At 40.9% G+C, this 13389-nt stretch overlaps 1 protein-coding gene across 2 annotated transcripts in view; it reads left to right on the top strand.

The window, feature by feature from the left end:
* Positions 1 to 13389, top strand: part of USP13 (ubiquitin specific peptidase 13) — a 121905-nt gene that overhangs the window by 33112 nt on the left and 75404 nt on the right. For both annotated transcript variants that reach the window (XM_030862988.2, XM_030862995.3), the window contains 2 exons: positions 6516 to 6637; positions 11797 to 11939. In XM_030862988.2, the coding sequence (XP_030718848.1) occupies positions 6516 to 6637; positions 11797 to 11939 (265 nt within the window). The remainder of the gene's footprint in view (positions 1 to 6515; positions 6638 to 11796; positions 11940 to 13389) is intronic.

Below are 13389 nucleotides of genomic sequence, written 5' to 3'. Positions count from 1 at the left end.
TCTATTGTTTTATACTCAGATGCATCACTAACTTATATTAGTAAGGATTAAGTTTTGCAAGCTCTGATTTATACCCCCTTGTAGCTCCCAGTAGCAGGCACTTTTCTCTTGCCACACTGATCACAGCTCTGTTTTCAAGGTGGTGTGGCCTGTAAATTAATTTCAGTGAAGGGCTGTATTAGAACTACCCTGATTTATGTAATTGGAAATGTAAAATATTGGTGAATTTTAATAAGGTAGATGTTTATTTCTCTCATTTCATATAGAGGATGTTGGGAAGCAACAAATCCAGGCTGATGTGATGGCCTCATGTTCATCAGGATCTAAGTTCTTCCCATATTTCTACTTCACCTTCTATCCTGTCCTGTAATTTCTAACCTTATGGTCACTTCATGGTCCAAAAATGGCTACTGGGACTCCAGCCATCACATCCCTATTCTGGAAGGCAGGGAAGACAAAGGGGAAAGGACCAAAAAAAAAATCTAATCTCCCAGGGGATTCAACTTCTTTTTGTCAGCCTTCTCATAGAATCCCATGCAACACTTCAGTTTACGCTTCTCTGGTCATAACTTGGTCACATGACTATGCCGTGTGCTGCACAGGAGGCTGGAAAGTAAAGTCTCTTAACTGAATAAAGTGTGTTACTAAGGAGGAAAGGGAGAATGAATGCTGGGAGGCAGCTAGTAGCCTCTGCCACAGTTTCCTTCCCTAAAAGGGACATTGGGTTATCTCTTCATGAAGAGGAGGAGAACTCTCTTGTAGCCTCTTTGTTTCTTTGACTACAAAGTACCTTTTCATTGCTATTGAGATGTAGTTTTGATGACCCTTTATCCCCTTCACAAAACACATGCAGATGACTAATGCTTTTTCCTGGATAGAAGCTTTTTATCCCCTTTTACCTAATGACTTTGTGACTAATTCCTTTCCATTGGTTCAACAGTGATATTGAAACCATTGAATCATTTAGTTATGACCTTCAGTATTGATTTTATAAGGGAAACTGAGGCCATTAGCTGGTGCTGAATTGCTTACTCAAGTCTCCTGAGTCTCATTCTGCCCCGGCATTCAAGGCACTCGTCCTCCTGATTACTTTGATAGTCATCTAAGTGAAACCCCAGTTAAGGGATCCTTCCCTCAGGTCTAGCTTTTGCTGGTAATGTTTTTTAGAATCAACAATGACAATTCTTGGTAATTTTTGAATCATAGAAATTTTATGCTTCTTTTAGGATTTAGGATTTTTAAAATATTCTTTGAATACATAGCACATGGACAAAGCTTAAAATTGAAAAGTTATAAGAGCTTCCATAATGAAAAGTAAGTTTTTTTCTCTCCCTTCCCTGTCTCCCAGCCACTTAGTTACTCTGCCCAGAGACAAATAATATTTTCTGCTTGTACATCCTTATATATGTTGCGTGTTCTTCCAGCAATAGTCTAGACATATACCATGCTTTTAGACTTTTTTCCTGTAGGCCATGGGGAGCCATTAACACTTTGGTTCCCAAAACTGTGTCCTGAGGCACTCCGGGTTGCCTCAACTAACTCACGGGTAACTCACCAGGATATTTTAACTCTTCAAGGGAACACAGTGATGCTTGAACATTGCATGAGAGATTAGCTTGATGTAGTCTCGCTACTAGGGTATCCTATACTCCTTTCAGTGACTTCATCTCTTTGTGAAGCTATTTTTTTTAGTGGTTTCTGTGGTAAAAGGCTAGTACTATGAAAATAAATGTGGAATGGGAAATAAGGGAGGCAGCGTCTAGTCTGATTCAAAGAGTAGTTCTGCAGTGCCTCACAGTTATACACGTCCCTTGTAAGGAATTACAGTTATTTAAGAGTGAAATAAAACATTCATTTCCTTTCAATTTATGTGTATTATCTTTTCAAATGGTTCCTAACTTATTAGAACATAAATACGTAATAAGTTGTTTGGACCTAACTACTAAATAAAAAGAACTATCAGGCATTTCTTTTGGTTTAGGACCAATTCTTGGTATTGTGCAAGAATTGCCTGGATGCTAAAGGGTGCTGTGAACTGGGAAAGTGTGGGTAGCTCTGCAATAATGTTTTTAAGCTAGAAAGGGACACTATTAGGCTGTCTTTGACAAAGATAAGTTACAGCGATATGAAAGATTGTGAATTTTGAGAGTAGGCTGATAGAAAAGTTACTGTTTTATGAGATGGAAGGAGAGAAGGGGGAATGGAAGGGAGTCCGGGATCTTCAAAGAAATACCCCAGGACTTGTGATGTGATTCTGGTCTAATCTCGTATATTCTGTACACTAAAGCTACAAATGTGTGTAGTTGTGTAAAGACTAATAAATTTAATTAAAAATACCATATCTTTGGTACGTCATAAAAGTGTTAAATGTTTAATTAAAAATACCGTATCTTTGGTACGTCATAAAAGTGTTAAATGTAAATTGATGACTAATAAGAACCTGCTGTATAAAAAAATAAATAAAATAAAATTCCAAAAAAAGTGTTAAATGTTCACATTTTTATTGACTCCCCTACCGGCCCCCCCAACTTTCACAGACAGGAGTAAATGACTCAGTTCTTCCATGTCTGAAGACTGGGATGTCAAAGAGCTACTGCTAGACCTCAGAGAGCTTACATTCCACATTTTTGTCTTTAGCCTTGGTATTCATACTTGATAAAGAACAGGTTGAAAACAGAACATCTGTGGAAAGTTCCAGGAATGGGCCTGTTCAGAAAACTCATCTGCGCCTATAATGACCAGAAGTTTCAAGTAAACTCTATTTTGCTGTTTCCATCTGAAGTAGGTCATTAAGAACAGGGTCTGTGCTCAAGGAGCTGCCTCCGTACCCTCTCGTGAGCGCGAGCGGTTGGTCAGATTTCACGGCACTGCTGCAGCAGACTGCTCACCTCCAGCACACGAATTAATACCAATTCAGTCAGGCTGAGAGCACTCTGAGCCGGGCTTCACTGCCCTAGTTTGATTTAGGGATCCGTTCCTCCGCTGTGCTGCTTCAGAGTTCCTTCTTGGAATGGCTGTGGTCCCAGCCACTTCTCTCAAGTATCTGAGCAGATCAGTAAGTAGAGTTAAAGAAGAGGTATTTAAAAAAAAATTTTTTTATCTTTGTAAAAGGTCCCGTCCAGGTATTGCCAGTTAATAGTTCCCGTGGAAAGTAGCTGCTGGGAGAGGTTGGGGGGTGCTCGTTCTGCTGGTCCCTAGGCTACGGTTACTCTGTAGTTTCCGCAACTAGATGTTTTGGGGTGGTGAGACTCTAATTAGAGAAATTTGGAAATTGTAGATTTACATTTAGGATTGTGGGGTCATATATATGCAGGAGAAACCTTAGCTTTGTCCCTTAGATTCAGAGTGTAGGTTACCTCTGCTGACTTTTCCCTAAATTGGATTAAGGTTTTTGGGAACGATCATGGTCCCCTTCCATCCCAGTGAATTAAGAATAAAAATAAAAGTGAACTATAAGTGTAAGGAAGCCCAAGAAAGCTCTGCCTTCTTTCATGACAGTAAAGTCTTGCTTTTTTAAACACACATGAGTTACCAATTAAAAAAAACCAAAACCTGTAACAGCCCTTTGGGTGCTCTTGCTTTGCTGTTGTCCTTAAACACGCTGGTATTCTTAACTTCCTAGTCTCCTTTCCCAGATGTTTACTGAGTGTGTGGTGTGTGTTGGGCATTGTGCGGGGTCTAAGGATTTAGAAGGTGAATAAGACCCACTTCCTGCGCTTAGAGCTTACAGTCTAGAAGCATTTGAAGTTCATATCTTCTCCACACTCAGATCACATAGAAGATCCCCCATGATATCCTGGTCCTCCTGAAACTGACCTCAGGATTGCTTTGGAGCTGGGCAACCAAAGGGAAGGGAGGGCACTTGTGCTTTTGTTAGTTGTCAGGAGCATAGAGAAGAGATGATAGTGATGGCGAGGGTGATGGTAGGGGTGATGGCAGCTATCTGTGGAGCCCCTAACACCTACCAGATCTTAACTAGACCTTAAAACCTTATCTTCTTTAATCCTCTCAACAATCTTAGGGGGTAGATAATATTATCCATAGCCTACTTATGAGGAAAATGAACTTGGAAAGAACTTGCCCAGGCTTCCGTAGCTGGTCAATGTCAGGGTGGGATTTTTTTTTTTGGCCTTAGTTTATCATTGTTTTTGGCCAGGTAAGTTTTTTTTTTTTTTTTTTTTTTGCGGTACGCGAGCCTCTCACTGTTGTGGCCTCTCCCGTTGCGGAGCACAGGCTCCGGACGTGCAGGCTCAGCGGCCATGGCTCACGGGCCCAGCCGCTCTGCGGCATGTGGGATCTTCCCGGACCGGGGCATGAACCCGTGTCCCCTGCATCGGCAGGCAGACTCTCAACCACTGTGCCACCAGGGAAGCCCTGGCCAGGTAAGATTTGAATTAGCATTAAGTGCAGATGTTTTCTCTGGAAAAAAGACATTTAGATAATGTGTTATATGAGCTGACTGTGTACACAAAACCAAACGATTTATACTGTGGTTACTTAAAATCATTATACACAATATAATAAAGAAAAATTTAAGAATAAAGTTCATCCATTCATTCTTTTCTTTTCTTTTTTTTTTGGGGCCGTGCTCTGCTGCTTGTGGGATCTTAGTTCCCTGACTAGGGATTGAACCCGCGCCCTTGGCAGTGAAAGCGTGGAGTCCTAACCATTGGACCGCCACGGAATTCCCCATTCATTATTTTCATTTGTTCAGATTTCCTTCGAATTTTTGTCTATGAACATTACTACAAAGTTGTCTTTTCAGTGAAGGTGAATTTTGTATTTTTAGCATTAACATGGCATAAACATTTCCATGTTTCTACATAGTCTAAAAAAATATCATTTAAGTAATATTCTAGTGGGTTCAACACCATTCCTTTTTTTTTTTTTTTTTTTTTAAATATTTGGCTGCGCCGGGTCTTAGTTGTGGCATGCAGGGTTTTTAGTTGTGGCATTCAAGCTCTTGGTTGTGGCATGTGGGATCTAGTTCCCTGACCAGGGATCAAACCTGTGCCCCCTGCATTGGGAGTGTGGAGTCTTAGACACTGGACCACCAGGGAAATCCCAACATCATTCTCATTGAACACTTAGGTTATAATTTTTTAAAATGATGGGTATTGGGGCATTCAGATTTTTATAACATAGAATGTCTGTCTTTGAGTCGTTTTCTTTAAATAAATGCCTTTAGTTACTTCTTAAACTTTTAGACTCTTCTTTAACATTGCTTTTTGTCAAAATAACCTCTTATGGCTATCTAACAATGTTGTTTATTTTGGCATTTCTGATTCTTATTATTTAGAGTCCTTTATCAAAATGTGTAGGCTGCATTTTAGCTGTATCTCATTTTCCACTTAAAACTGCTCTCCCTTTGAGAATTTAAGAGCGGAACTGTACATAAAAAGATGCCAGGTTGAGGCATACAACAAGGTAGTAACAGAATCTAGATCCTTTGGTTCTCATCTGGCTGCTTCATCGCTTCATCTAGTAAAATAACTTTCTCCTGTTTATAGAGCCCATATTCGTGTGCCTGTTGTGTGTGTGTGTGTGTGTGTGTGTGTGTGTGTGTGAGTAGAAGATGGCTCGAGAGCTGTTTGTCACCATAGTTCCAAATGTCTAAATATACAAACATGATCTGGGATTCTGGTATCCATGTGAATGCAAGGCTGAAATGTCCATGTAAATATTGTGACAGGACATTTCCTTGAACCTTTGCCTAACCTTTCCCAGAGATGAGCCAAGTAAAGAGGTGATGACTTGATAGATAACAGGCCAGACTTTCTTATTGAAAATTCTCCACCGCCTGAGGACAACAGGACCACTTATATTATGGGGTTTCCCCCTCTGGCTTACTAGGCAGTATTTCCACAACTCTTAGCAGGGAGGGAGAGGATGGGGGAGATAGAGACAGAGGGAGGGACATTGAGATTTTATTTTAAAATAATTGTTACCATTTATTAACAACCTGTTATGTGCCAGGTCTCTTGTTTACAATTTCTTATTTATTCTTCATATAAACTGTGTGAGATAAGTGTTATCTCCATTCTACAAATGAGGCCTGTGACTTGCCCAAAGAAACATTAAACTTTGGACCCGGAGTTGAACCTAGGTTTGTCTATTCTCAAACCCGTGTACTTTCTTCTGTTGTGTTGTAAGAAACATTCCAACCCATTCTTGTGAAATCAGGAGTCAGGTACTCGACAAATCATAATGACCAGCCTATTCCTTTAAACATCTCTAAGAATTGAACATCTAGCACAAATGTCTATTTTAACTGTAAAGCTTTATGATATGACTTAGTCTTCTTTATACATCTGTCCCTTGAAGATAAGTGTGTATAACTTAGGAAGGATGGAAAGGCCTCCTCTTCCTGGCTTGGGGCAGATGGATGGCTGAATTGTAAATGCCGTGCCCTTGGTTTGTCAGCCCTGTGGATATCTGGCTTTCCCAGTGAGTGCTGCCTTGGTGTGGAATATTCTTTCTTCACTTCGTGTTCTTTGTTTTTGTTTTCTCCTCAGATCTAGATACTGATGACGATTTAAATAGCGACGATTTTGAATATGAAGATGAAGCCAAACTTGTTATATTCCCAGACCACTATGAAATAGCACTACCAAATATTGAGGAGTTACCAGCCCTGGTCAGTGAGTGTGCACGGCTGCTAGCTAGATGCGCGTGACTCTCTGTGTCAGGTGTGTGTGCGTGTGCAGTGTGTGTGTGCTGGGCGGTGGGGAGGGCGGGGTGAATGAGAGAGGAGGGGAGGAAGGAGTAGGAACAGAAGCAAATCGCTTCTCCTCCGTGAAGAGGGCCTCGCAGGTTCTCTTTCAGTGACACTGGGCCGTATACCCTCCGCTGCCTGTTACTTCCAGTGCTGTTTGGGCTTCACTGCTCACTGGCCGGCCTGCTCCAGGTGGGCTGGCTTCTTTCCACCTGTGAATCACAGTCTGGTGCTTAGATTTTCAAATTGTGCCCCCGAGATGTGCAGGGACTGCTGGAGAGGGGTTGCCTTCTGATCAGGGACGCCTAAAATTTTTATCTCTTCTGCATGTTGGCCTTCCATGTAAAATTTTGTTTGGGAAACATAAAAGAATTCCACCGAGAAACAACAGCAACATGATTATGAAAATAACCCAATATGTACAAATCACAGGTCTCCAGGAGCTCTGTGATAATGTGTTCCTTTGAGGATGAAGACTGCTTTCTAGGTTTTAGAATTTAGCTTTAGTGGTGAGTTCTTTTCCCTTTCCTTCCCTTCTTTTTTGTGGAGCAACTTCTATCTTCCTGAACAACTTAAAGCTGGTGGCGGTGGTGTAAGGAAGTCAGTCTCCATTTTACTTTGATTCTCGAATCCTGTGGGGACCCAGACCATTTTCCTGCTCTTCCCTCATTTCCTGTATTGTCTCCGCCGCTCCATCCTTTCCTATGTTCCGTTTCCTTTCCTTTCCTCTTTTCTACTCTGTTGCATCCTGACTTCACAGAGCCTGGCTGCAGATAGCAGAGTTAGACATTCCAGTTCATTTTTTCCCTTCCTCAAGCTTTGCTAGAACCAAAGCCAGGTCTTAAGGTCCCTGATTCTTTCAGATGCTGTGTGACTCTGTCTACAGTCCCCTGCTCATGTGCCCCTGCCAAGAGGGGACGTTTGTGCTTGGGATTCCCATGTCATTAGGGGCCAGGTTGCCACCATTCAGCCTCTTTTGCCTCAGATTCTACTTTATACCTAAACATAAGACCATAGAAGTGAAAAATTTGTGTATTAAGCTATCGTAGCTCTTTCCTCTAATTATTTGATATAGCATATCTTTTTTAGTACCAAATGCATACGTTTTAGCAATGTGTACAGAATTAAATTACCTCCGCTTTCTCCAATTCCCTGTGTCACTCAAGTGGCTGAGATCAAGGACAAAATATATGATGGACAAAATGGTCTTACCCCGTGCCATTACTTGATAGTATATACTAAAGCTTATATCTGTATACAACGGACAGTTCTCACTGCCCTTGTTTAATATAACTCTTGAGTCTGCTGTCAAAAAAGAAGAAGCACATTGTGAATGAATGTCATGAGAAATGATTTTTCTCTCACTCCCTCATGAAGAAAAAGTCGTTACGTGAGAAAAGTTAATGAGAGCCTTTAAGTACTTTTCATTATTCTTATATTTAGAATATAATCCTAAGTGTGAACAGTTTTATAGAAAAGTGAAGTGTCACAGAAATCCATATCCAGCAATATATATTATAATTTTTAATACAGAGTCTTTTAGAATTAAGAAATACTTTAGGAATTAAAAAAAAGAGAGAATTGTTTGGAAGTTGAGGCGGGGAGATAGAAGGAAAAGCCTGATTTATCTGATGGTAACTGGTAAGATGTATCTATATAAAAGATGCTAGTTACTATAATTTCTTTTCATGCTTTTGCTACATTTTTGGTGTTTGATAATTCTTTTTCAGCTTTTAAATAACAAAAATTATTGAACTCACCCAACCAGGTGACTCTTCGTCATCTCTTGAGTTTCTCAGCACAAAAAAAAGAAATCAGTTTCAAATAGGTACTCTGTAGATTTTACCAGAAAGTTAAACTACCTCTTAGTGTTACAGGGGTCACAGAGACATAGTGTTTGGGACTCAGTAGAGATCTTACAGCCTGAAATCTAATGCCTCATTTTAGAGTCAGGAACTCAAGCCTTGGTGTGCTTGTAATTGGTTAGCAACTAGCTCCCTGGGGGCAAAGCCCTGCATTGTAATGTTTGCTGATTTCCATGGTGTAAATACTCCCATTTCAGGCTAACATGTCACCTAATGCAGTGGTGGGAAGAGATGTATAGTAGGACATCCTCACATAGAGTTATCACCGTTTGCATAACGTGGATGTAAGTGACCTCAAGAGCATATAGGTTAGTTATTAAGATAGAGTAACACAACTAGGGAGTGAAGAGTTTTGAATATTTGTTACCTTTTAAAAATATACTTAATTGTGAGCTAATAGAATTTAATTTTTAATAATGGCTGTGTTTAACAACCCTCTTGCAGAATTTCTTAAAATTTAACAAGTCTGTAAGCCAGTTTGAGCCAATTCCACAACACCCCTGTACTTGAGATAATTCACAGTATAATTATAGGATAATGGATCCTGACCTTCATCTGTGATCCATAAAAAGGGCCTCTAAGTGATTTTAGACGGTATTCTGAAAACACTAGGTCAGTGTTTTATAACGTCCTAGATGATTAAGGAAATTTTGTTGAGTGTCACCAGAAGGATATTCAAAGAAAAGAGAGAATATTATATTCTTATTATTATCACTGTGCATTGCAAACTAGAACACTTAAAAAAGACCTAATAGGGTGGAGAAGATTCAGAGGAGGAAAGGGAAGGGATCGAGGTAGTCAGTGAAACAACAAAGAGGTTGTAACAGACCAGACTGAAAAGATTAGGATGTGTAGCCAGAAGTGCTAAGGCAGCATGGCCCAAACCCATAAAATCAGGAAGGGGCTCATGGTGAACTCAGCCTTGTTTTCTAGGGGCATTACTGGAAGGGCATGGGAGATGAATTTTGATAATTGAAAGGAAAAGCTACTTATATAACATTTCTTGTGGGAGATGAATGGGAATATTTTTAAAAAGGTTTAGAGAAGGGTAAGATAGGGGAAGGGGGAATTAAGAGGTACAAACTACTAGGTATAAAATAAATAAAATACAAGGATATAATGTACAGCACAGAGAATATAACCAATATTTTATAATAACTCTAAATGGAGTATAAGCTATAAAAATATCAGGTTACTATGTTGTATACCTGAAACTAATATAACATTGTAAATCAAGTAAAAAACTTCTATCAAATAAACACCTCCCCCCCCCAAAAAAAAGAGGTTTAAATATATTTATGAATGCCTGATTGCCTGATCTGTAATGGAGTATAAGCTTTTTGAGGGCAGGGACCTTTTCCTTTTCCTGACTGTGTGTAGCCCAGTGTAGTCAATTGGTAGTGTTTAGTATAACCTTGGAGAGTTTTAAGCTGGAGGAGGATGGGATCTAATGTTCACAGCAGATCACTGGCTACCAGGCAGAGAAGAGGAAGCAAGAGTGGGAGAAAGGAGATGGTAAGGAGGCTGCTGTGTGGCCATTCAGGTGAGCTGGGACGATGGCTGTACAAGGATGGGTATGGCCGAAATCAAGAAGAGGTAGACTGCAAATAGATTTTGGATGTAGGACTGATAGGAATTGCTCAGGGCCTGGGTGGGGGTGGGAGTGGGATGGCAGCTGAGGGAACTTCCTCCATTGTCTCTATTTTTCTTTTTTCCATGTAGCTTATTTTATTTTATTGGAGTATAGTTGCTTTACAGTGTTCTGTTAGTTTCTGCTGTACAGCAAAGTGAATCAGTTATATGTGTATATGTATCCACTCTTTTTTAGATTTCCTTCCCATTTAGGTCACCACAGAGTATGTCTCCTAATCCATTCTGGGGTCCGTTGTCAGTGCTACCCAGAGGAAAATATTCTGTATGAAGTTCAGCTAACTGTACAGGATGCTAGTGATGTAGAATACAGATTTTTGTTAAAAATTGTTTTTCAGACAGTTCAATGGCTTTTATTATATTCAGAGTTGGGCATCCGTCACAACTATCTCATTTCCCTCTAGTCTCTGGCAATCACTAATGTACTTTGTGTCTCTGTGGATTTGCCTTTTCTGGACATTCCATACAAAAGGAATCATACAATACATGGTTCTTTGTGGGTGGCTTTTTTTTTACTTAGCATATATTTTCAAGATCCATCCATGTTGTAGCATGTATCACTACTTCATTCCTTTTTATTGCTGAATAACATTTCATTGTATCAAAGTACAATACTTTATCCATTTATCATTAATGGGCATTTGGGTCATTTCTACTTTTGGCTGTTATAAATAATGCTTCTATGAACATTTATTTATACGTTTTTGCGTGGGTACGTATTTCTATTTATCTCGGGTGTATACCTAGGATTGGGATTGCTGGGTCATATGGTAACTCTGTTTCACCATTTGAGGACCTGCCAAATTATTTTCCAAAGTGGCTGCACCATTTTACATTCTCATCAGAATATGTTTTTAAAGAGAGTTAGAAATAGCTTATAGCATTAAGCAAGTAGCGAATGTGGCGAGAGGCATATATCCAGAATCAGTGGGGTTTGGGAGAAAGCAGAGAGTCCGCCCTCTCCCGTAGTCAGTTGGTGCCAAGCCAGACATCACAGATTTGCTCATGATGTGGGCTGATCTGACACAGAAACATCCAGGCATGTCCCCATCCAGTGTCACATTTGCACTAGATTAAGAAATGGAGCCATGCCGCTTGCATTTCATTCAGGTGCCCTTGACCACGTATCATTGTGTGATGAGTGGAGGATATTGGTTGTCTGGGTGTATATTTGTTAAGAGTAAAACACACCACTTGGGTAAATCCTAGGCATACCTGTTGCTAATTTCACCCTTGTAAATTGTTCACCTTATACTTTTCACTCCACTTGCTAAGAGGTAGCAAGTGTTAAATCTGACTCTTATGCTTGGGTTTACAAACTGAATTTGGTTCTTTGCTATCTTGTGTCATTATTACTATTGCAAACTCCAGGCCAGGATAAAACCTAGTTAGACCCAGGGAGAATGTGCTGGAGTCAGGAAACTAGCATCTTGCTCTCGTGGTAACTGAGCTATTTGAGTTTTCTTGAATTAAGCTGTATTTATTAATAAACTTTAAAATTCATTTTATAGAAGTTGCTATTCTCTCAAGCTGTTTTAATATATCACATCTGTATTTGTCTTACAGGTAACAATTGCTTGTGATGCAGTTCTCAGCTCAAAATCTCCATACAGAAAGCAGGACCCAGATACGTGGGAAAATGAATTACCAGTGTCTAAATATGCAAATAACCTCACCCAGTTAGACAACGGAGTCAGGATTCCTCCAAGGTGAGGGTCAGACAGCAAAATGGAACTTTCCCCCCCAAAACGGGCCAAAGGAATATTTATATTTCTACCTCTTCACTGAAATAGCAATTATATATTTTCTTATCAGATGCCTTTTACTAAAAATAAGCTTGGAAAAAAAAATAAGCTTGGGACTTCCCTGGTGACACAGTGGTTAAGAATCCGCCTGCCAACGCAGGGGTCACAGGTTTGAGCCCTGGTCCGGGAAGATCCCACATGCCGCGGAGCAACTAAGCTCGTGCGCCACAGCTACTGAGCGTGTGCTCTAGAGCCCTCGAGCCACAACTACTGAAGCCCGCGTGCCTAGAGCCCGTGCTCCGCAACAAGAAAAGCCACCGCGATGAGAAGCCCACGCACCGCCACGAAGAGTAGCCCCTGCTTGCTGCAACTAGAGGAAGTCTGCACACAGCAATGAAGACCTAACACAGCCAAAAATAATTAATTAATTATTTATTTAAAAAATTAATTAATTAAAAAAAGCTCAAAACTTCTCTCTAGAATTATCTCTACCTTTGTAGTAGACGCTGACCATGGCCAGCCCCTGCCCTGGAGCCCATCCCCACCCTAAGGTCTCCGGTTGTGAGCACCTGCAGCTCCTCGCTTGAGGGCTTTCTCTGCCTGCCCGAGCCAGGTAGGCCAGTGCACCGGACAGTCAGAAACGCTGCAGAGACGTGCTCCCTCCTGTGCTCCTGGAACAGCCCTCAGCCAGTGACTGTGGAGTGGAGGGATGAGCACCCTAGGTCCCTACGCTCAGGTGGGGTAACTGTCTCCTGGAGTTCCCCAGCTGGACTGAGCCCCAGTGGCCTATGGGGTCATCTGCTTGTTCACAGTCCCTGCACTGGCTTCCTGCCCTTTCAGTCTGTCTTCCCTCACTCCCCTAGGGTGCTTCCTGGGATCGCCTCCCAAATGAGCTGTTTGCATTCAAAACTTTGTCTCAGAGTCTGCTTCTGGGGCACCCAACTTACAAAGACGGACAATAGTCTTTGGTTGTCGCATTTTGGCTGGAATGCTCTTTAGGCTCCTTTTGCACCTCCTGTAATCAGATGCCAGTGTGTTTCCAGAGGCAGGTGCTGGAGGGAAAGAGCAGGTAGATTAGGAATGTGTCCCTTCTGGTTGAACCCTGACTGTACTGCATTCCTGTTCTGTGTGGTCTTAGGGAAGGCATGGTTCCTCGGGGCTTTTTCTCCCTTTGATAGTGGGGATGGTAATAATGCTGAAGAGTGTATATTAGAATTAAATGATAATACTTCTGTAAAGCTCCTGGCACATACCTGACATTCGACCTTCAGTTAAGTTGTTTTCCTTTCTACTTAATTTAGATTGTCAGTGTAGTAGAGTTTTGTTTAAACCAGTCTTACTGCTTGTGGCTAATGCTTTGGAACTTCAGATGTTTATACACATGGGATCTTTAATGTTTTAAGCTTACTCGGGC

The sequence above is a fragment of the Globicephala melas genome, chromosome 4 (genome assembly GCF_963455315.2).
Source record: "Globicephala melas chromosome 4, mGloMel1.2, whole genome shotgun sequence".
Lineage (NCBI taxonomy): Eukaryota > Metazoa > Chordata > Mammalia > Artiodactyla > Delphinidae > Globicephala > Globicephala melas.
This window is presented reverse-complemented; position numbering and strand designations above follow the sequence as displayed.